The 25441-nt window shown below is 37.9% G+C and overlaps 1 protein-coding gene across 1 annotated transcript in view; it reads right to left on the reverse strand.

Moving 5' to 3' along the window:
• The window catches only part of LOC149246830 (uncharacterized), a 152492-nt gene that overhangs the window by 41395 nt on the left and 85656 nt on the right, over positions 1 to 25441 (reverse strand). Inside the window, exons 4-6 of the mRNA XM_089442591.1 lie at positions 4237 to 4319; positions 3961 to 4097; positions 3769 to 3870 (exon numbers count right to left, since the gene is read on the reverse strand). Of these exons, the coding sequence (XP_089298717.1) occupies positions 3769 to 3870; positions 3961 to 4097; positions 4237 to 4319 (322 nt within the window). The remainder of the gene's footprint in view (positions 1 to 3768; positions 3871 to 3960; positions 4098 to 4236; positions 4320 to 25441) is intronic.

A 25441-nucleotide genomic window follows, 5' to 3' on the forward strand; every position in this document is an offset into this window, starting at 1 on the left:
AACTGCAGTATCTAAGTGTGTATTTTCTTCAAGTTGTTTCTCTTCTTCTTGAGTTGTGACATTCATTAGATTGGTATCTACTCCCTTATCTTCAACCTGGAATGTTACGACTGGAGACTTTGATACTTCTTGAGCAAGTTGTTCTAACTTGTCTGTTAATGACTTTTTGTCCTTTTTAAGCTTCTTGATTTGTGTTAATAATTTTTCACTATGGTCTTTCAGTTGAGAAACTTCTTCATTTTTGTCAGTAGTGATCTTATCAACTTCTCTTTGCTTATTATGTAGTACTTTTTTACCTTATTGAAAAATTATTTTTGAAATATCTTTTATGTCTTCTAGTATTATTGAATTCAACTTCACCGTAAGATCTTGTAGCATTATTTTTTTCTTTTTGTAAGAAAATGTCAAAACTTCTTTTTCGTATTCAGGATGAAGGAACCTATGGTTTCCATCCATGGTGATCCCAGAATAATGTCACTTGGGTCATTCCACAGTGATTGAACAGAGAACTACGATATAGATGTATAATCGCCAATGTTTAACTATAAATCTGTTATTTTGTATTGTTTTTTTTAAACAGTCTAATTTTTCGATTATATTTGACTCTGGAACTACTAATTGGTTTGCAATTTTAGGCATTATATAATTTTTATCTTCAGCAGGTGAGATAGCAATAGTGACATCTTTTCCTGTGAGAGTTCCTTTAATTTTAAATAGTACTTTAGCATAACCGGGTAAGGTTTCTGGAAATCTTCCTTCCTTCAGTTTTGTCTTGGAATCCATGTTGTATTCGTTAATAAATTTGTCAAATGACACTTGTATATATATATATATATTCCAAATAATAATACTTTTTTTCCTTTTTTGGATATATGTATATATAATTATTTTTATTTATACCCTTTTTTGTTTTATTAAGTTCCAAGTATACTTGTTATACTTTATAGGGTCTTTTTTTTATATAACCTTTTCCTCCCTTTTTTATCATATTTTCCTTTTCCTTATATTTATTTATTTAAATTGATTATATCATTATAACTGTATATAATTAATAATTATAAAACTTATAATTATAAATTATATAATATAATTATAACTATATAATTTAATAATTGCGACCCTTACAACTATGTAATTATATGACTATATAGAGAATTATATAATTGAAAGGAATTATATAATCGAAAGGCACAAATAGGTTGGAGGTCAATGATGGAAGACGTTGATTCCTAAAAGGAACGCAATGGTTGGCAGATCACAATGCGACCAGCAATCAAAGAAATGTCGGTTGGTCAAAGGGTCAAGGTTTTTAATTCAAAAATTTGTAACTGCGTCCAAATTTTCTGGAATTTCAGTGGATGAAACTGTACAGACGGAGATGGTTGTGGGTACCAATGGCAGTTTAAGTGGATATTGCAGTCAATGACTTATAATGATCATACTAATTTCACAACCAATTTAATTATATTTCTTCTGACTCGGTAATCGTATGACCGTCAATACGCACTCACAGTTTAAAGGAATATGAGATTGTTTTCAAAGTCACGTCATACTTAATCAAATTACATATTTTTCTAATGAATTTGACAGCACTAACACAGAGGCAACATAGTGAATTTGACTTTGTAAATAGAATGTTGCATGGTATCTTGGTCTAGACTCTAAAGGAGTCATGACATAGAAATATTGTTTAGCATCACCAAATATAATGTAAATTTAATCATTGTAAACAACAGCATCTACACATTATAAATTGGATTGTATTCCAGTAGCTACAATAGGAGATGCTTTGAAATTCATAGAAAGAAGTAAGCTGGATTTATTTATTCACAACCTAAGATCATATGACAAAGAAACAAGATGCCACAATTTAAGTAATTAAGTATTGTGAAGTATGATACTAGTAAAGAAATGCAGAGAAATTTAGCGTAATGCAAAGAAACTGCTTCCACCAGCCAACTTTGTAGGTAACAACTTTCCTTCTTGATTTCATAGATATCTTATGAGTTTCATTCCAAATTCCAGGTTTCCATCCTTTAGATCTTGCATTGTTGAAAACTTGTTGGCAAATACCTCTATCATGTCATGAATCTTTTTTCAAGATAAATGTTCACTTTCAGATGAGTTGTAATCAATGGATATAAGGTCTGCAAAGAATTCAGCTGGATTTACATCATCTGGACAAAAAAACCTGGAATATATTCTTGCAATAAAGTGCCTGGAACATCGGAAACCTAGAAACCCAGAAACTTGGAAATGTATCCATATTTTCTAGAAATGTACCCATATTTTCTGGAAATAGATCAATTTTTCTTGAAACTCTTTTCAAACATTTCCAATCTCAGGTTAGCCGTTTCCGAAAAAGTGAAACGTGGCGGAAACATTTCCTTCTTGTTTCCAAGCCGTTCGTACGTGTTTTCATATCTGAAACACCAAACAGCATTTCTGGGAGTTGGGGGCAGCATTTCCGGTATCCTACATTAATATCAACACAACAATGTGTCACCAGGACACATTTTGTCCACAAGGGGCAATTTGTGTAAAATGGATCTTAAGATGTCATTTAAGGCTTTTGCACCTTTTCCACAAAATATTTTATTGCCCCCTTCAAAGGATTGTGCAAATATTGGGCTGCTTGTTGAGGCCTCTATTATATTTTGTAATGGCTTTTTACTTGCTATATTGGATTTTGTATTAAAGTGTATTCAAGTCACATTCAAACACATTTTATCCAGCTCCTCCCTGACTCCAATGTATCCAAACCTGATTTGCTTCAGCATTCCCTTCCCCAGTTTTAGGTCTATGCTTGTAATAAACAGACCACGGAAGAGAGGCTAGTGTATCCTTTTCACTGGTCTGAGCATGAGTATATAATCACCAAATTATTTAACTTGTGTGTGTTGAGATGAGTGTTGAAAAAATCAGCAAGGATCCAGAAAATATATTTTCGGGAACATCAATGAAAAAATCGGCACAAATCAGTAAACTAAGGCACATATTAAAAAATACAAAATATATTCATTTTTTCAAAAATGGAAAAAATTGGAAAAAATCAGGAAAAATCGAAAAAGAATCGCCAAGGAAAAAATCTTGATTTTTACCCAGCGATTTTTCAGCAGCTGGAAAAAATCGTGATGTTGCTGATTTTTTGCAATTTTTCACTGACATTTGCAACACATTGATATTGAACAGAATGGTCTGTTGCAGATATGCTCTCTCATGTCGATAATATCCCAAAGTCATTTAAGACATGTTCAAAAATTCATCTGTACATGTTAGAAGTGGTGAATATGTTGTATTCCTAGGAAATTTTGCAAACTGAATTTACTATTCCTCAGACAACCTTGCTCTATACTTGCATACTAACAAAGAAGCCATGAACTTCACATTCCAAGATGATCTTGATTCCAAAGAATGATTAAATACATACAAGATTGCACACAAAACATCTTTTTGCTGAGAACAGACAAAACAAAACCAGAAAGCAAAACTGAAAAAACATGTTGGGGTTGATAATAGGGGAAAATTCAGTATAAAATATAACGAGCCAGAACATAATGAAACATGTATTTTAATATCTAAAACTAGTACCGACACTAAATAAAAAAGTGACTCACATGAGCACATCGTATGACAGTAATAAACTAGTCATGAGTAACTTTCTTTGTGCCATAAAATACTTCGGCCATATGGATTCTAACACTGCAAAATATTAAAATTAAAGCACTGAAAAGCAAATGTTGGGTCCTCTATCTAAATGAAAAGCACCTTTTGTAGCCATTTCCTTAGGCGATTGTGAGGTGTAGACTCCTCTTTTGGCCTCTTCTTGTTATTTTTTATCTCACAGATAGTTTCTAGCATAAACTCCATCTGCCAAAAATGCAAAACAAAAACTTAGGGTTAGTTAATTTCACTTGCTGAAACAACCATACAGTGTTACTATGTAACTCAGCACCATACCCTCTTTCCACTATTTTTTGGCTTTCCATCTTGTGTCCCTGCAGGTGAAGTTTTCAATTTCTGCACCTGCTGTTGAACACCAACAACAAAATCTTTCATAGCAGCTGGATCATCACGCCTTAAGCCCATGCCACAACCTGCTCAAATCACCCAAAAATGTTAGTGTCCTATTTGACAACTGTCAAATGATTTCAGAAATCATAACATTGCGCCTGTGTGTGTATACACACACAAAAGAGATGTAAAAGAGAAAACATCAGGCAAAAAACTGCATACATTGTAAGATTGTCAATATTGTAGAAACATCCAATTCTTCCAAGCGTTGACTTAACCGAGTAAGAAGGTCATAAATTAAGTCACTGCAAACAACCCAGCAAAGCCACAGATAGTCATCAGCATTGTTAGGATAACTAAATAATAATGTCTATAGATATCTAAAAAGCATAAAGGATGAGATCATTTCCTTTCCAGGGAGATGTAAAGCATAGAATACATGGCGTCTACAGGGAGATTTAAGGAAGCTACAGTTTACAATTACAGGATCAGAATGGTTGTTTAACCAAAAGAATCCATAGGTTCTCAATAATAAATCCATTTAATGGGACATTCCAAGCTGAAATGGACTTATTAGCCCCTGCAACCATATTTGCAATTGGATCAACAGTGACTAAGGTACAATCCCATCATTGCAATTGGGTCAACACTGACCAACATAAAATCCCATAATTGCAATTGGGCCAACAGCGACCAACGTAAAATCCACTTTCGCTAAGGAAATGGATAAAAACACCAAAAATCATCTGTTAGGAGTCAGGACCATGGAGCTACTAATATCAATGACTGTCAAAAAAGAATAAATTAGATGTCACAAGATTAAAGCTAAAGATAAGACAGAGAAGAGTACTATATGGAATTTCAACAAAGGGATATGCCATTTTGGAAACATACCATATAACATCACATAGGTGACAACCGAAAGCTGAAGATGGTCCATGAGGCATTGTTGCCTCAAAATCTAGCAGGTCTTGTGAAGGGAGCTCACAAGACAAGAACTAGACCAAGGGGCAACAATATGAGATGTGGCCCACTGTCACCACATCAGCTACCTCCTACTCTTTAGTGGACTTTCACCACAAGGGAGGCTTCCCTATATTAGGTCACCTAAAGGATAGATCTAGTCCATGGGGAAAGGTGAGAAAATACTTTAAGGAGGGATACCCTTCTTAGGAACCAGGCTCAGCTAGCACAATTAGGGCAATGTGCACCCTCCAAAAGGCCTAGATAAGGCACAACGCGACCTAGGGTTATAGAATAAGCAAGGTTAACAAGCTTATCTAGGATTACAAGGCCAAGATAAGGCTTACAATAAATGTACACATTCAATTTATGACACAAGAAGCCTTGAACAAGCCTCAAGTTGATGCATAGGGCAAACTAGGGCTTTTCTAGGGCACAATTTACCTAGGCAAAAGGACGTCAACCCTAAAATGAAGAAATTAGCCATGGGAAGAGGTTGATTTTGAGGAAAATACCTTACAACCAAGTGTTGAATCCCTTCACAAGGCCATGCTCTCTACCTTAGTCGAAATGTATGCCTTAACCCTCGCTAGTGGGTTTCCTTGAGAGGTCAAAATTAAGGTTTGGGGTAGAAAAGAGTGAGTTTATAAAAGTTTTTGGAGTGATCAACAATATGATCAAAGCCAGTGCCTTGACCTTGGGTGATAAAGTCTATGGGATTTCTAACTTGTTAGAAAATCAGAAAGGCGGAAGATTTTCTTATATTGATAATTACTTATGATGTTATTATGTTCTTATTAACTTTTTTTATGTTATTTCATTATCTTCTTCTCATCAAGCAATTATCGAAGCAAAAACATGAAGATCATGGACACTAGATGTAGGCACTCAGCCAAGGCTAAAACCCATATATAGGGGAAAACCCAATCAAAGAACTCTTCCTTCAGTAATTCAAAATGAGATGGACCAAGACCTTAGACAAATAGACCTTCCTCCTCCACCAAGTCAGCCTTCCCAAATGATTCAGCAACCTCCAATAGTCTCTTCTTGTCGAGTAGTTCCAACCCCACAACAATCCAGAAATTCGACTTCCTAGCTTCAGAACCTTGACCCCAGTAGTAGAATTTCGGCACAGCAACAAAATAGAAATTTCGACCCTTCCGACAGCTTCACACGTGAGAGAGAGAGAGAGAGAGAGAATTTCGAGACCTCCTTCTTCTTCGCTAGCCCTTTCCTCTTATTTCCTTGAAATTTGCACTTTTTCTAGCCCCAAAAATTGCAGATCGAACTTGATGAGTGAGTGACAAATGAGGTCGATTTGTTGCCTTTATATAGGAGTTTATGCCCCTCAGTTTAGGTCGACTTATCCAATTTAAGGCCGACTTGGTGGAGGAAGCCCAAAAGACCTAATTTACGTAAATAAAAATTTAATTCTTGACAATAAATCCCAAGAAGGGTTCTTTACATTATGACATGGACAAGGATACTTGACATAAACCCTGGAAGCCTTCAATGGAGGCTTTGACCTAAAAACAATTGACCCAAGAATGAAATCCATGCTTTAATTGTTGCTTTCTGGTAGCAACGGATGTGCTCTAAGTCTCAAATTTTGCAGAGAGGCTTAGACACATGCAGTCTCCAATACCCAAAAATCGTTTTGGGAAATTCCACTCAGAGACAGTTTTATTAAAATAATTCATTATTTTTAATGGGACCCTAAGTCTAAACTTAGGAAATTAAAATAATTAATGGGTATTAATCTAAACTGTGGGTGAAACTTCTAGAAGAAGGCGGAGATCAAGTCAATATGATCCTAACCATTGATTAGGATCTAATTTGGGTCGTTAATTGATCAACGAGAGGATTATAAGAGGAGGCTTGATGGACACTTGGGGAACACACCAGAGGCAGATAGCCAGTTGCCCGAGTAAGATCGATTTTCTCACTGTTCGAAGTTCAGCAAGAGAAAATTGAATCAGAGGTAGAGTTGCAGGTGGAAAAGAGAGTAAGGGTAATAAGCATCAGATAGGAGTGCAAGGGAAGAAGACGCAGAGCAGAGGGAGGACAGCGCAAAAGTTGTGACGCATGGAGAGACAGCGCAAGGACAGTATGACGTTGGGATTGCGTGGGGCATTTTTGACGTTGGGACATAGTGAGATGCAAAGGAAAGAGGAGCACTTCTCCTGGATCAAAAACTTGTCAGGAAACGTCTGTAAATTTTCTCACAGAGAATCCTATTCTATTCTATTGGTTGTAACTTGTACATGAGATTTTTGCTGAAGAATAATAAAGAAACCCTCATCTGCTGCACCAGTTTTCCCACATTGGGTTTTTCCAGGGACGATTGTCCAAAAATAATTGTGTCATTGTGATTGTATTTGTGCCAGTATTTTTCTTTGCATTTACTTTCCGTAGTATTTTAATTGTGAAGGTTGCAGTAGAATTTATTTCGATATTTGTTGTAAGAACACTGTGAATAACTTATTTCTGAGTTAATAAGTAGAAGAAATAATATTAATCACTGCAGTTGGATTTCTATTTAAAAATTTTCACATGGTATCGGAGTTGAGGTAAAGTAAGAAGAAAAGAGTCGAAAGACCCGGCGTTGAAGGAATAAAGGAATTCAAAACTCATGCTGGGGCGGTAATTTGAATCCCCGGGGGGTTTGCATAGTTCAAGCCAAGAGGACTAGATTTTCGTCGTCAAGCTCTCTCTGAGTGAATCAACAGACAGGTAAGATTTCCGGATCGAAATCTGTCAACGGCAGAAGGAACAGCATAGCAGAAGATTCAGCGAAGAGGGGTTTCTCAGGTGGGACGTAGTTTTTCCTGCAGCAGTTGTTGGGGCAAGGTAGCTTCAGAAATCGGTTGAAAATAGCAAAGATGGATACTCAAAGTGTCTCAAAATTGTCTACCAGATTAGAATAAGAATTTGCATGCCTAGCAAATTCAGCGTCAAAAAATGTTTGGTACATTGATAGCGGGGCTTTAGCGCATATGACAAGAGTACGAGAACATTTCTCGAGCTATCAAGAAGAACAAATGGACTTCCTCATTACTATGGGAAACAGAACGAAATGTACTCCAGTAGGGAGAGTCACCATAGCATTTCAGACGGAAGCAAGGCCCAGCATCTCAGCCACCAATGTTCTGCATGTGCCAGGATTAGGAATGAATTTGATTTCAATGTCCCCGTTACAAGACAAGGGATACGATGTCTACTTCATAGGAAAGAAAGTATACGTCAAGCATCCAAGCTGGAAGAAGAAGAGACAAATTGGGACTCGAAGCAACAAATTGTATAGGTTGCAGCTTGAGTCTCCAATGGCACTGATAGGCAACAACTATAATGGTGAAAAGGAACAAAATGAATTATGGCACAAGCGAATGGGACACTTACACCATGGAGCACTGAGGATGCTCAGAGAGACTGTTACAGGAGTACCAGCCCTTAGTAGTGAGCATGATGACTTATGCTAAGGATGCGTGCTAGGGAAGTACGCTAAAGCAACTTTTTCCAGAAGTAACAATAGAACAGAATGTGTATTGGGATTGATACACTCAAATACCTGTGGTCTAATGTCCACAAGAGCTCTTAGTGGTGGCAAATACTTTGTCACTTTTATTTATGATCACTCTAGAAAAACCTGGATCTATTTCTTAAAGACCAAGGATGAGATATTTGATCGATTCAGAGAGTTTAAGGCTCTCATTGAAAATATGACAGGGAAAAAGATAAAGATATTGCGTTCAAATAATGGTGGAGAATATACAGACAGAGACTTCACAGGTTTCTGCGCAAACGAGGGCATCAAAAGAGAGTGGACAGCTCCATATAATCCGAAGCAGAATGGAGTAGCAAAGTGGAAAAATGGAACTATCGTTGGGGCAGCCAAAGCTATGTTGTATGATCAGTATCTACCTAACTTTTTATGGGAAGAAACTTGCAACACAACGGTGTATATCCAAAATAGAACTCCTCATAGAGCACTGGGGAAGAAAACACCCGAAGGAGTCTTCACAGGATATTCAGTCATCTCAGGATATTCAGAAGCGTGGCATATTGTCACATTCCAGACGAGAAGCGCAGCAAACTAGATCAAACTGCAAAAAAGAGGTATCTCGTAAGATATAGCGAAACCTCAAAGGCATACAAAATCTACACTCCTAGCAATGAGAAGATTGTAGTGAGACAGGATGCAAATTTCATGGAGGATAGAGCCTTCAGGAAATCTCAAGAGATGCCAGCAAAAGGTCAATCAGTAGAGGTTCCACTAGTCCATGAACAACAGGGGGCAAGCAAGGAGGATGTGAAAATTCCTTAACCAGAATCCCTACCGCAGCAACTGATGATATTACTCCTATTTGTTAAATTTATTTAAACAAATTACTTGCAATTTCCTACGGCAAGTATTATAATACATACACTGCAACCTTCATTTAATTAAATATTATGCGGAAACAAGAGACTGAGCAAGAAAGAAAATACAACGCAATAGACACCATTATTTTTGGACAAATGTCCCTGGAAAAACCCAATGCGGGAAAACCGGTGTAGCATCTCTAAGGGTTTATTATTATTAAGCAGTAGTTTCTGAATACAACTCAGAAGGCCCTCTTGGCAATCCAATTACAGAGAAATACAATTGGCAGAGAAGAATTGTGAGATTACTCACTCTACCTGAAAAATCTCGGCTATTCCGGCTTCTAAATGAACTGTCCCTGACTACAACTATGTTGCCCCTCCGCAGTAACTGTGTGGGCTTGCATGGAGCTCTCTGAGGCTCTACGTCAGCTCAACTGGGAAACATCTTGCCTTCTGGAGCAGTTTCCAGCCCTCATGGCTCAGAAATGTCAGCTCCTCTGCAAAACTCAGACTTCTACGTGGGTGACTGAGTTGCCTCTACGTGAGCCCTTCTGACTCAGCGTCAAGCTTTGCGTGGGCCCTTTGGCTCAGCGTCAACCCCTCTAGTGTCTCGCTGCCTCTCTCTGTTATGTATCCTAGGCTCTGAAGAAGATACTCCAACCCAACTATACTTGCCCCTCAACTGCAAGAAATCTACTCGATCAGAATTTCCTCTTGAGAACTTCTCACTTCAGAAATTCGATCTCTTGATATCTTGGTGTGTTTTCCAAATGACCCTCAAGCCCCTTCTTATATTTTCATGTTGGACAACCAATGGCCTAGATTAACTCCTGATCAAAGGCTCAAATCTTTTTGACTTGATATTTGTCTTTTTCTAGAAGTTACACCCACAGTTTGATTAATACCCATTAACATTTTAATTTTCCTAAGTTTAGAATTAAGACCTCCATTAAAAATATAAATTATTTTAATAAAATCATCTTTGGGTGGAATTTCCCAAAACGGTTTCTGGGTTCTTTGGAATACATGTGTCTAAGCCTTCCTGCAAATTTTGAGGCCTAGAGTACATTCGACGCTACCCCAAATCAACACTCCCTCTTAGCGAGGAATGTGCTCTAGCAATATAATGTTGTTGCATACTACTCTGACTCTGAAGCACCGTCCTCTGCGTCGTTGATGTCTAACATGTTGTCCACCAATTACTGCATTCTTGCTGCAACTGTACTGTTGTCTTTGACACCACCACTGCCAATGCTATATCTGTACTACAACTCCCTCTCAAATGTTGCATCCGTTATGCTGCTAGCACTGCCAATGCTAACACTACATTCGTACTGCAACTCAGTTGCTAATAGAAGCAACTGAAAAGCATCCAAAATTACTGAACTAACAGTGTTCAATATGATACCACGCGAACGTTGGAGCCTGACTGTTGCTAGTCTCAACACTGACCCTCTGAATCTACTGCACTGTTGTTGACCTTTGCTCTGTGCCATCTGCACTGCTGCCAACTCTGCTCCACGTTGTTTAGTCTCTGGCGCTCCTAGCCACTGCAACTGTCTCCCCGACACTCTTCGGCACCATCCGACACTAGTCCATCCTGCTACTCCTGATCTGGGCTCCCGTAGCAAGGTGTTGATCCGAGAGGTCGACTCCTCAAGGATCTTGCCCATCTATAGCTCTTTCGAACTATAGCTCCAAATCAACCCACCTCCCTCCTCGAGATGTGGTTGCCATCTCTACCAAATAGAAATGTCGAATAGCCTCCTCTCTCCTCTGTGCAGCACTGGACTGGCCTATGCACTCCCTTCTAGAGCTAGTAAAATTGTTGCCCCTTGTTGTTGCTTAGCTCTAGAGAATTTGAATGCCCTGGTTAGGAATTCTCTAAGGAATAAATTCCCTCAACCGTGCTTCTCCTCTCTTCTGACGATCTTCTGCCCAACGAACTGCCTGCAGAAAAATCTGCGTCCCACCAGCGCTCCTCACGCTAAGACTTCAGCGCTGCTCCCTCTACCCCACCAAGAAATCGAACTGGGAGTCCTTCTCTCCATCAACTCACTCGGAGATAGACTGCCTCGAAATTTCAGCCCTCTGGCTAAGAACTGCGCAAACACTCTAGGGTTTCGAACCACTGCCTCCTACAACTTTTCGATTTCCCACTTCTGCACAGCGTTGGGTTCTCTGGCACTGCTCTTCTTGCTCCACCTGCAGCTCTGATACCACGTGAAAATTCCTTAACCGGAATCCCTACTGTAGCAACTAATGATATTACTCCTATTTGTTAAGTTCCTTTAAACAAATTACTTGCAATTTCCTACGGCAAGTATCATAATGCATACACTGTAGCCTTCACTTAATTAAATATTATGCAGAGACAAGAGATTGAGCAAGAAAGAAAATACAACACAATAGACACCGTTGTTTTTGGACAAATGTCCCCGGAAAAACCCAATGCAGGAAAACCGGTGCAGCAGCTCTGAGGGTTTATTATTATTAAGCAGTAGTTTCTGAATACACCGCTGGAGGCCCTCACGGCAATCCAGATACAGAGAAATACAAATGGCAGAGAAGAATTGTGAGATTACCTCACTCTACCCAACAAATCTCGGCTATTCCGGCAACTGAATCAACTGTCCTCGGCTACAACTACGCTGCACCTGCGCAGTAACTGCGGGGGCTTGCGTGGAGCTCTCTAAGGCTCTACATCAGTTCAACTAGGACACGTCTTGCCTTTTGGACCAGTTTTTAACCCTCCCGGCTCAAAAATATCAGCTCCTCTGCAAAACTCAGAGTTCTACGTGGGTGACTGAGCTGCCTCTACATGAGCCCTTCTAGCTCAACGTCAAGCTCTGCGTGGGCCCTTCTGGCTCAGCGTCAACCCCTCTGGTGTCTCTTTGCCTCTCTCTAATGCATATCCTGGGCTTTGAGGAAGATACTCCAACCCAACTATCCCTGCCCCTCAACTGCAAGAAATCTACTCGATCAGAATTTCCTCTTGAGAACTTCTCACTTTAGAAATTCGATCTCTTGATATCTCGGTGTGTTTTCCAAATGACCCTCAAGCCCCTTCTTATATCTTCCTCTTGGACAACCAATGGCCTAGATTAACTCATGATCAAAGGCTCAAATTGTTTTGACTTGATCTCTATCTTTTTCTAGAAGTTACACCCACAATTTGATTAATACCTATTAATATTTTAATTTTCCTAAGTTTAGACTTAGGAACTCCATTAAAAATATTAATTATTTTAATAAAATCTTCTCTGGGTGGAATTTCCCAAAACGGTTTTTGAGTTCTTTGGAATGCATGTGCCTAAGACTTCCTACAAACTTTGAGGCCTAGAGCACATCTGATGCTACCCCAAATCAATAGAGGACAGGCAAGAGGTCAAACACATGGATCGAGTATAGTGACCAGTACTAGTATTTCCTCAGAAGGAGGAAATCCAGATAGTTCTCAGCAGATGGAACAACGAGAACAGGAGGAGGAGTTGATTGAGCCTCCCACCACCAATGGTAGAACCAATAGAGAAGTACAGCAAACACTGAGGGACGCAGAGGAGTTTGTTTGAGCTCCTAGAACCGAGAAAAGGCAGCGTAGACAACCTGACAGATACCAGGCATTAGTAGGTTAGGTTGAATAACCCTCTAGCTTTCAAGACGTCGTTCAACACCAAGTTTAGGTGGATTCCATGGTAGAAGAGTACAACTCTATCATAACGAATGAGGTCAAGGAAGTAGTACCTAGACCAGAGGATAGATCAGTTGTAGGATCAAGATGGATCTACAAGATCAAGTATGTTGCAGATGGTAGTATAGAGAAGTACAAGGCTAGGTTCGTGGCAAAGGGGTACGCGCAGAAAGAAGGAATAGACTATGAAGAGACCTTCGCCCCAGTTGCCCGTTACACCACTATTAGATCCGTTATATCCCTAGCAAGCTTAAATGGGATGGAAGATTCACCAAATGGATGTCAAGGCAACATTCTTGAATGGGTTGATAAAAGAGGAGATGTATATAGAACAACCTGAAGGCTCCGAAACTCATGAGAAGAGAACTAATGTTTGCAGAATAAAGAAAGCCCTATATGGGCTCAAGCAGGCACCCAGAGCATGGTACGGTCGAAAGTGACGTTGATCCCAATCTCTACTATTTGATGGTAGAGAATGAGCCACTTATTCTGGTATTATATGTGGATCACTTGTTTTTAACAGGGTCATCCAGGTTCATACAGGATTGCAAGAAGAATCTTGAAGCTGAATTCAACATGAAGGACATGAGGTTGATGCATTATTTTCTAGGGTTGGAAGTTTGGCAAAAGAATGGGGAGATCTTTCTTGGGCAAGGAAGATATGCTACAGAGATTCTGAAGAGATTTAGAATGCAAGATTGTCGACCCATGGCTACTCCCATGATCACCAACTGGTATAAAATAGATGCATCTGGAGACAAGGAAGTGGACCCCACCTTGTACAGACAACTCATTAGGTCACTCATGTATCTGGTCAACACTAGGCCAGACATTTGTTTTGTTGTCAACATTCTTAGTCAGTTCATGGTGGAACCAAAAAGGGTGCATTCGGCGGCAGCTAGACACATTCTTAGGTATATGCATGGAACAGTCGGATATGGGTTGAAATACTCCCAAGGGGATGACATCAGATTGAATGGGTTTACAGATGCAGATTAGGCAGGTAGTTCAGTAGACTGAAAAGGTACCTAGGGGTCTTGCTTCAATGTTGGATCAAGGATGATATCTTGGTGCAGCAGGAAGCAGAAGTCGGCAGCTCTAAGCTCAACAGAAGCAAAATATATGGCAGCCAGCACAGCTACGTGCGAAGCTATATGGCTTAGAAAATTGCTTGTGAGCTTGTTCAAAAAAAGGTTGGAAGTGACCAGGGTTTACTGTGATAATCAAAGTTGTATCAAACTCTCTAAGAATCCAGTATTTCAGGATCAGTCGAAACACATTGATATCAGATGTCACGTTATCAGAGACTGTTTTCAGCGTAGGGCAGTACAGCTATAGTATGTCCCTACAGCAAATCAGGTAGCAGACATACTCACAAAGGCTCTAGGAAGAGCTACGTTCGTTCAATTCAGAGAGCAGATGGGTATGGTAGAGAATCTATTTCAGTATCAGAAACAGGTGATTTCTGAGCGTCAGAGGGAGTTGCAGTATGGTTGCAGTGTTGGCAAGTGGCAGGGTCAGTAGCAATACAAATGTAGCATTTGCACAGTGGTTGGTGGGTAGGATGTCAGACATCAGCAAGCACAGAGGGAGATGTTACAGAACAGGGTGATGCTTCAGCCAGTTGAATTACTATAGAACAGTCCTCGCTAAGAGGGAGTGTTGATTTGTGGTTGCATCGAATGTGCTCTAAGTCTCAAATTTTGCAGAGAGGCTTAGACACATGTAGTCTCGAATACCCAGAAATCGTTTTGGGAAATTCCACTCAGAGACAATTTTATTAAAATAATTCATTATTTTTAATGGGACCCTAAGTCTAAACTTAGGAAACTAAAATAGTTAATGGGTATTAATCTAAACTGTGGGTGAAACTTCTAAAAGAAGGCGAAGATCAAGTCAATATGATCCAAGCCATTGATTAGGATCTAATCTGGGGTGTTAATTGATCAACGATAGGATTATAAGAGGAGGCTTGATGGGCACTTGGAGAGCACACTAGAGGCAAATACTCAATTGCCCGAGTAAGATTGATTTTCTCACTGGTCGAAGTTCGGTAAGAGAAAATCGAATTAGATGGAGAGTTGCAGGTTGAAAAGAGAGTAAGGGTAATCAGCATCGATCGGGAGTGCAAGGGAAGAAGACACAGAGCAGAGGAAGGACAGCGCAGAAGTTGTGATGCAGGGAGAGACAGCGCAGGGGCAGTTTGACGCTGGGACCGCGTGGGGCAGTTTTGACGCTGGGACCGCATGGGGCAGTTTTGACGCTGGGACAGCGTGGGAAAGTTGACGCTGGGACATAGTGAGACGCAGAGGGAAGAGGAGCACTTCTCCTGGATCAAAAACTTGTCAGAAAACGTCTGTAAATTTTCTCACAGAGAATCCTATTCTATTCTGTTGGTTGTAACTTGTACATGAGATTTTTGCTGAAGAATAATAAAGAAACCCTCATCTGCTGCACCGGTTTTCCCACATTGGGTTTTTCCGGGGACGATTGTCCAAAAATAACTGTCATTGTGATTGTATTTGTGCCAGTATTTTTCTTTGCATTTACTTTCCGCAGTATTTTAATTGTGAAGGCTGCAGTAGAATTTATTTCGATATTTGTTGTAAGAACATTGTGAATAACTTATTTTTGAGTTAATAAGTAGAAGAAATAATATTAATCCCTACAGTTGGATTTCTATTTAGAAATTTTCAAATTAATAAGTCAATTTCTTTAATAAAAAATTTCTTTTTCTTTCTTTTGATAAATACATTACATCATGACTCAAATACAATTATGAAGACCAACACTAGTTACATTCTTCAACAAAGCTTAGGAGAAAACAACTAAACTCTAGCAAGGAGTAAGGGAACTATGAAACCTTAGGTTTCAAACCTACGTTGCATGAATTTCTGGAACGTGGGAAAGTTGCGAACTTGGGTACGGGTGTCTGGAACGGCTATAGGTTTCCCCAAAATTTACAGGAAACGACTAATCGGCAACAATAATATTATATAATAAAAAAATACAAATATAAAAATAAAAAATATTTTTTTAATTATATAATTTATATAATAATCAAAATTGATATTGAATCAAAACATTCAAATATTAAAATCAATTTTAATATATAAATATATAATATATCTCTTATATATAAATATATTCTCTGGGTGTCTCTCTCGCTGAGTCTCTCCCTTTTATATATATAAAATGTCAAGTTCATTATCAGTTCTCTAACACATGACCAGTCTTTGAAACAATCTGGCTTAAAAATACAAAGGAACAATTTTACATATGTTTCTCTAGTTATTCTCAAGAGAAAAAGCAATTCTAATGTTTAAGCATTGACTGCCACATACAATATGCACACACAATCTTCTGCGATACATATACAATAACAACGAAAGAAATACTCATCAGCATGACACCCAGAGATTGCCCTTACGTCTAAGTGCCATACGCTTCCTTAACCCAAATAAATATATAATCTCTCTTATATATAAATATATTCTCTGGGTGTCTCTCTCCCTAAGTCTCTCCCTTCTATATATATAAAATGCCAAGTTCATTATCAGTTCTTTGACACATGACCAGTGTTTGAAATAATCTGGCTTAAAAATATAAAAGAACAATTTTACATATGTTTCTCTAGTTATTCTTAAGAGAAAAAGCAACTCTAATGTTTAAGCATTGACTACCACATACAATATGCACACACAATCTTTTGCGATATATATACAATAACAGCAAAAGAAATACTCATCAGCATAACATCCCAAATATCACCCTTACGTCGAGGTGCCATAGGCTTCCTTAACCCATCAAGAGATTGCTCCAATTTCTCAATTAAGGATATCGATGTTAAGGATGTCTTTGGCCTTTCTTCCTGCAAAGGTTTCAACATAGGCTCATGTTTTGTGGGCAATTCAACATATTTCTCTACAGGCTTTGTATTCCCCAACCCCAGGGAATGTCGAACTCCAAAAAAAACAGTGTTCAAAGCTCTCGGAACTTTCCCCAACTCCCATTGAAGCTCCCGCTAAAAAGGTAACGTTCCCATACAGTTCCAAATTTCAAACCTTAGCTATCAGTTTTGTGAGGGAACAAAGTCAATGAGGAGAACTAGTTTAAAGATTCACTCATGGAATTGTCATAAATTCTATAGTTTGTAATGCATGCAATATTATTGCTATGATTCCATAAAATATTTTTCACCAATAATAAGCACATAGAAGCCCTAGCCAATTAAACATTCCATACAATAGCCACAAAATATAAAGATTTATCAAATACAACAAAAACCTACAAGAGATAATGCATGAATCAATCCTGAATTGCTCCAAAATGACATCCCCAATACCAAAGAATAACTTCATAAGCAAAAATCCTCAATAGATCACATCTCCACAAGATACAAGCTACATTTTAGCTAGGTTGTGTTACCCACCAAAATGGGTAACCACATAATAGAAAACGTTTCTCCTATTCTTGATAGCCAGTCAATCAATCATGCAACAAGTAGCCCGTGACAGCCACCACTAGCTGATGATATGCCATTTATCTTTGCCACTTCCATCAGCGATTTGCTTCTCACCATTTGGCATGAGCACATGGATGAAGGTGGGCTTCTACTCAAGAGGTACTTGGGTCATTTTGTAATCGAGTGCTTATGCTTGTTTGTTCTTGGGAATTTGATTTCAATTATGGGATGATATGGAAGAAGGATATACCTTGACCATGATCTCATTCTCTCACCTTAAATGGGGGGTTAATCTACGATCATAGTCTAGTGGGACCTCCCTTAATGGCCTAATAGGTATAAGAGGAGCACTACTTGGGAAGCCCTGATTGAGATAGTGTAATTCCATCTTCCCTTATATCATAATTAACACCATCCATCACACATTACAAGCCCCATATTCCACCTCCATTCTTCAGGTTCAACAGGTGATGAGTTCTTTGGGATTTGGCACCCATATGTCCACATGCCTGGGTAGGCCCTGGAAACTTTGCCCTAGGAGGTTTATGCAGCTAAAAGACACAAAAAGAGCATATCATGGCCACAACAAAACAAAAGGAAAAAAAATCAAAATGCAACAAATGGCCAGGGACATACAAATTAGCATGTGGGCAAAAGCCTAGCATGAGCTCTACCTCACTCATATGGCCATCACCCAGTTCCTGAGCACATGTTGTTCCATTATATCAAAAGAAGAAACCCTTGCATGTCCCAACCTCGATGAACAATGAACTGACTCATCTTAAGGGGTAATATAACTGTCACATCACTCAAAGCAAGCTCTAACCCTTGAGCTATGAGCAGTAATACAAAGAAAAATTAAGGAAAGGTAAAAGGCGCACAAGAAGGGTGGAAAAACAAAGTCGTGTTAGTAACCCATGCATCCATGAATGCTCCCTCCTCACGTCTATACACTCAAGATGCGGATACCACCATTAGTTGATCCCTTTGACCATGGCACTTGGCCATGAAGTCTTATCCACTTTGTTACCATCATAATTATTCACTAACACCTATCAATTAAAGGGTGGACTGAGGAAATGTTACTTCCCCTTATGGGCTAGAAATATTTAATATGGTTGTCCTTTAGCCACTCCTACTTAGGGAGAAAACACCATTGCGAGATCAAGGTCCTAATTTTGGTAGGGGTCCTTATTTGAAGTATTAAATACCCCATGACACTCAAGCTTGGTTCACTTAGATGCAATAATGATCTTTGTCCCTAATGCTAGGTTGCTTTCACTAGAATCTTTGTTGTGATTTGTTACGAACAAAGTTCGGATATGCAGCGGAATATTTAGAATATGTGAAATATAAAAGTATCCATTATAGGGCAAGTAATAGTTATATAAAAATGTTTGAATACAAGAGATATGAGATGTGATATTGTGGCCACAAATGAGGGCTCGCTTATATACCTAGGCAGGTGCCCATTCATGAACGATCATGTCTTTTGAGACATGCCTCCTCAGTACAATAATCATTGTTTAACTATTTATTATTAATTATTTGCATTCATAACATTGCCTTCCCCTTTAGAAAAGTTTTGTCCACAAAGCTTATTAATGAAAAGGCTTGATCTCTTTTTTTGTCTCGAATGTCTTCCCGTCTCATAACAATCATCTTCGAAGACACAAGACGATATGAACTTGTAAGTGTGGTAAAAAATTGTCGTATTGTGAAATGATATAACCATCCAAAATCAAACTTCTCTGGAATTTTACAATTACTTGATAGTTGGGATAAATTGTTATCATAAGACTAGATTATGGTGACATCGACGTTCTTGGGAACATAAGTCACTTGTTTCTGGTTTGAATGATAGGGATATGCAGATTGGTTGCGATGTCTGCCTTTATGATTTGTGTGTGGATAAGGAGTTATTGTGATCTGAGTTCCTCTTAACCTATTTGTTGTGATTTCTTGGTTTACTAGAGGTATTTGATTTCCTTCAGGTACAGAAGTCGCTTGGTTAATTGTTGGATCTTCGCTTGAAATTTTTATCGTTTGAGTTGTAACTTCTGAGTACGTCTTCAATTCAGTTGGATTGGGATCCTCTTGAATTGTGGTATTATTTGGATCAGTATTCATTCATTTTCCTTCTACTTGCACTGTTACGTCTGAAGACTTCGATACTTCTTTTGTGATAAGTTCTTCTACTTTGTTTTTCAACAATTTCTTATCATTTTTAAGTTTCTTAATTTGAGTGAGTAGACTCTAATTATGATTTTTGAGTCATAAGAATTCTTCATTTTCTAAGTCAACTTTATTTTGGCATTCAAGATTCTCATATTTTAAACACTTTATTTGTTCTAATGTTCTAATAGGTGTTTCTTCAATTCCTTCTTTGTGACCTTAGCCTTCTTGATTTGCACAAGTAATTTTTCATTGTGATCTCTGAGGCGAGAAATTTCCTCATCTTTTTCTATTATTTCCTTATAATGCATGTCCTCAAGATATATTTCTGTTGTGATGCCTTCATGTTTTGTTGAAGTTCGGCTATTTTGTCTTCTAAATTTTTAATATGTGAATTCTCTTGATCTTCCAACTGCAATTTCTCAGTATACCAGATTACATTGTCTTGTATGAGTGGTGTTGGGTGTTCAACTTGCAAGTTGGATTCTATTTTCCTCAATCCTTTATTAAAATTTGCATGTTGTCACTCAAGAGTCGCCATTAATTCTTTTATCCCTTTACGAAACTCCATATTTCCTTTTAACGATTGTTTTTGTGTCTCACTTCGATATTCAACCAAAGTAAAAGTTTTGCGACATTTTTCACAGACGACATTTTGATTTCTAAACGACTCTTGAAATTAGAATATTCTTTTGAACAAAAAGAGCATTTTGAAAAGAATCCACGGTTCCTTGTGGAATGCATCTTAATAGGTGCACAAAATGTGAAAGTAACACTATAATGTAATAATACTCCCTTTTATCTCCAAATACACATTTGAATTGAAATTCGTGTTTTTTTATTTTGCTTCCCTTGCTTCCACCACGTGTAAACTTTATTTCTTTAACAATTCCATATATATATATATATATATATATATATATTACTTGATAATGATAATAGTTATTAATATTATTTTCTTTGGTTATACTTTGTTTACTTTATAAAACACTTAAATATATTTCCACTTTATACTTTTTCCCAAAAACTTTGAATACCTTTATCCAAATGAATTAATTAATTCCACTTTTAAAAAGTTGGAATCCTTTCTTTCTTTCCAACAGGTGTGACCTAATGGATTGTATAGTACATCGTTTTATTTTTTTGTTGACCAAATGATAGAACAAATTCTACAAACGGTGCATGTAAACGCATGACACTGGTGGTACAATACGAATGGTGGCAGCGATAGCAATGGGACCAAGGCGTTGCGGAACTCATAGTATTGTTTTATTTTTTTAATTTCATTATACTGGCACCAGAGTTAATAAAATGCCCATGGTATATTCCGTATAGGCAACTATGATGTATGCAGTCGGTTGCAAAACTATCGATAATGGTGGCAACATTTTCACCTAGGGTAACTGCAAGCAATTAAAGTGAGAAATGTATGAATTTCTATAGCAAGCAATTCCTTTGGTTCTTGAATGACAACTTTGGAGATTTAATATTCTAACAGGCACCTACAACTTTAAGTTGGAACAGCGATGGCAAGCTGAAAAACTCTGCAACGGTGAGAAAACCTGACGGCAGTTTGGGTTGGTGGTGATGACAAAACGTGGTGGCACAGGTTTTTCTTTTCGATTGTCGGCAGGTCATCAGTCGGCTGCGGCTAACTATGATGCGGAAAACGTCGACTATAGTTGCGGTAGCGGTTTGGAAAGTAGTTGCTACTATGTATGGCAGCTAACAGTTTCAAGAATTTTTTCTTTTTAATCTTTTATTTTTTAACCCTTTTTTTCATTTAATAAATATTTTTGACTTTTCTTCTTTTCTTTTCTATTTTTAAATGGCCAAAGGCCTAAATGACCAAACCAGCAGAATGGAGAACTTGTGTAGTGAAAGTTGAAACGCTTCAATGGCAATGACAACGAAGTTGACGGATAGTTGATGGCTAAAGGCCGACATAAGAGAACGAGGCTCTGATACCAAATGTTACGAACAAAGTTCGTATATGCAGAGGAACATTCAGAATACATGAAATAGAAAAGTATCCAATATAGGACAAGTAGTATTTATACATAAATGTTTGAATGCAAAAGATATGAGATATGACATTGTGGTTATAAATGAGGGCTCGCTTATATACTAGGCAAGTGCCCCTTCATGAACAATCATGTCTTTTTATGAGAGATTTTTTGGCGTAAATCACATAATATTTCATTTGTCGACGCGTTTCGAACCAACCAGTGTGGTTCATCGTCAGGACAAGTTGAAGAATCAGATCTAGATTGCAAGTTAAATAGTCAGAGCAGAACATCCAACGGCAATAATATTTGACCAGGTAACGGCTATATTGACTAACTAACGGCTATATTTGACTAGGAAACGGCTAGTTGGACCGGACCCAGGGAAAAGGGGGGCATAACATAATTAATTAAATAAAAATTAAAATGAGTTAAAGTTAAGGATTTAAATAATTATTAAAATAATAGTTAGTTATACTATTATTGAATTAAAAGTTAAAAGGGGGGGGATATATGAATTTACATAAAAGGTATCTATATTAATTTAGTTTTTATTATAAATATACATATATATATCTAATTATTACAATAAATTAATTTACATATTATATAGTAAGAATAAATCTCTAGTATTTTAAATTTTAAATATATTTAATTGTTAAATTGTTTAATTGTTTTAATTATGAATTAATAAAAACATATCAACTAGGAGATAGCTTTACTGGAGGCTACCTGGCGAAATCACAAACTCAATCTTTGAACACTGAAAACCAACACTCTTATAGATAGACTTTCTAAAGATCTGGCCACTTTAGGTTCTCACCTATGCCGAACACACAGATGCGCAGGCTTCTCAGATCACCTAAGACTTTGAGATTTCTTCGTGATGCAAGCAGATCAGACAGAAGTCCGCAGTTGCAGAGCAGGAAAAACTCTCGACTCTAAGACACCAAAACTTAAAACACTCAAACTCCGAATGCCCGAATGAGCCTTACTCCATCTCTTATATAGGAAAAGGAGGGGACAAGCATCCGACCAACGGGACAACAAACTTGGTACTGAAGGAATCTGTCAGATCACGAGATGTGGCTCAAAGCGCACCAGAAGTCGAAGAAGTGCTCCGAGTCTCATCACTGAAGATTATTACAAATCTAAAAATGTACAAAGTGGATGCTTTTTTTTAGGAAAAGCCCACGGAAAATCTGGTCACAAATTGTCCTTGTGACTGGACATCATTTTTACACTGTGGAGACTTTTACGGACAAGTCCACGAGAACCAAAATAAATTAAAAAACTGTAATTTTGGGAAACCGAAATTTTTTATACAGATTTTCATCCCAAGCCTTGGTAAAAATCCTTCTCACAATCATAGGCTTATTTAATATAATTTGATGCTTAATTTTTGTGAGAATAAGCCATTGGTGATGTCTGTTCATATATTCTTTTAACAACTCGTTATCTCGGAGAGGATATCGATCTAGGAGAGAAAACATGTCTTTAACGGTCTCATAAGGAGAATGGAAGCAATCAGGAATATTGTGTTCAAAACATATATCACAACCCATTCTAACATATGATTCATGGTAAACATGATCTATGCCTGTTCTGTTCATACCATAATCAGTCCACCAATCTCGCATCCAATCACTTTGTTGGTTCCGTTGCATGATTCCTGTGGTCCCAAACTTTATCTTGGTGTAGTGGGTTTCTTCTTTGCTGTCTTTATTTAATATGTCCCACCACAATCTTTTATAGATGCCAAAATCATAGACTGTGTCTGGAAAGATGAGGCTGGGGTCCTTTCCGGGCCATAGTGCTGCATTATGTGTTGGAAAAGGCCAAGAAGTGTTCCTCATTCGATTTATTGAAAAATATCTTTCATAGACCCCACTTCTGCTTCCCCCATGTGACCATATCATAGTCAAATCATGAAAGTCATGTAGAAGAGCATCTTGTGCCTGGCTTGCAACATTCATGCTGTTGGAATAGACCATATCGTGGATCCATCTGCTCCCTTTTGGGTACACTCTTCTTTCAGGTACTAGATGTAATATATCAGTGTGTGCTTGGAGATTAGCATCTAATACTTTTGTATTTCTTAATTGCCAAGTGGGCTTCCAACTTTCTTTGTATTCTGACCAACTGAGATTATCTGGAATTGTTCTAAGTACTTCTTTTTGTTGGCCTTGATCCCATTCTGTTACTATTATCATCACATGTTCAGCTGGCTGAATAAATTCTCTACTGAGAAAATCTGGCAGATAATTTTCTTTCCCTTTAATATGCTCCACTTCGAAATCAAAGTTGGCGAACAAAGCCTGCCACCGAGCAAACTTGGCTTCTCTCGGCTTTTTAATATCTTTGGTTAAGACTTTTTTCATAGCCGAGGCATCAGTCCTTAGCAGGAATTTTTTATTTACAAGATTTACCTCAAATTTATTTATACAATTCCAGGCAGCTTTAACTTCCTTCTCTATAGTAGAATAATTTTGTTCCACTGGATTCCAAGTTCCTGAAGCAAACTGTACAATTTGTTCTGCACCTTCCTTTTTCTGTTTGAGAATGCCTCCCCAACCAATATTGCTTGCATCTGATTCTACGATCTTGAAAGCATTGTCATCAGCTACATAAAGGATAGGCAGTGTCTTGACTTTACCTTTGATTCGTTGAACAACTTTGGTATGGGCCTCAGTCCATGGAGGTGGATTTTTCTTGAGCCTTTGATTTAACAAACTTCTATCCTTTGCACAATCTTGATAGAAGTTACTCACATAATTTAGACATCCTAGAAATCTCTGAAGCTGGGTTTTATCAATAATAATGTCAGGGAACTTTTCAGAGAATTCTAATGCATGTTTCTGCAAGGATATTTGGCCATTGAATATGGTATGGCCAAGAAACTTTACAGAGGTTTGGAATACCTCTATTTTCTTTTTGCTTAAAACCAAACCATTTCTTTTTACCAACTGTACAAATGTCTGCACATGCTTGAAATGATCTTGAATATTTTTCGAAAAAATTAAGATGTCATCAATATAGACCAGGAGCCAATCAAAGTAAGGTTTGAAGATGGAATCCATCACCTTCTGGAACTTAGAGGGAGCATGCTTCAATCCAAAAGGCATTACATTCCATTCGTAATGTCCTGCAGGCACGCTGAAGGCTGTTTTGAACTTATCTTTTTCAGAAATGGCGACCTGCCAAAAGCCTGACTTTAAATCAAATTTTGAAAATATTTTTGCTCCCGCTATCCTCCCTATCAAATCACCTTTGTGGGGGATAGGATATGTATTATCTGCAAGAACAGAGTTCAGAGGTTTGTAATTGATTACAAGCCTTGGGATGCCTCTAACCTGTTCTGATCTTTTATTTACATAGAATCTGTAACAGTTCCAAGGACTGTCAAATTCCCTGATGAGTCTTCTGTTCAGGAGTTGCTTTATCTCTTTTTCACACAACTCCCTATACTCTTTGTTCATTGGGATTGCTCTGCTTTTGCATGGCTTCCCAGCATACTCTGTTTTGTATGGTAATTCAACTGTGTGCTATTTCCGATGCCAAAAGGCATTTGGTTCTTCTGAACAACATTCATCCTCTATTGTCTTTTTGAGCTCAACAATTTTCTTTTTGTTTAGAGGACTTTTCAATTGTTCTTCAATTTGTATTGAAGACTTCAGATCTTTTAGATCTGTTAACTTTGCTTCGGCTCTGTCTAAGTCCCTGATTGTCTGGACCATGGTTGAAATCCTTGGGCTTGTGATG

The sequence above is a fragment of the Pinus tabuliformis genome, chromosome 7 (assembly GCF_031772625.1).
Source record: "Pinus tabuliformis cultivar Carrire ecotype Pingquan chromosome 7, CPIR1, whole genome shotgun sequence".
NCBI classification, from domain to species: domain Eukaryota; kingdom Viridiplantae; phylum Streptophyta; class Pinopsida; order Pinales; family Pinaceae; genus Pinus; species Pinus tabuliformis.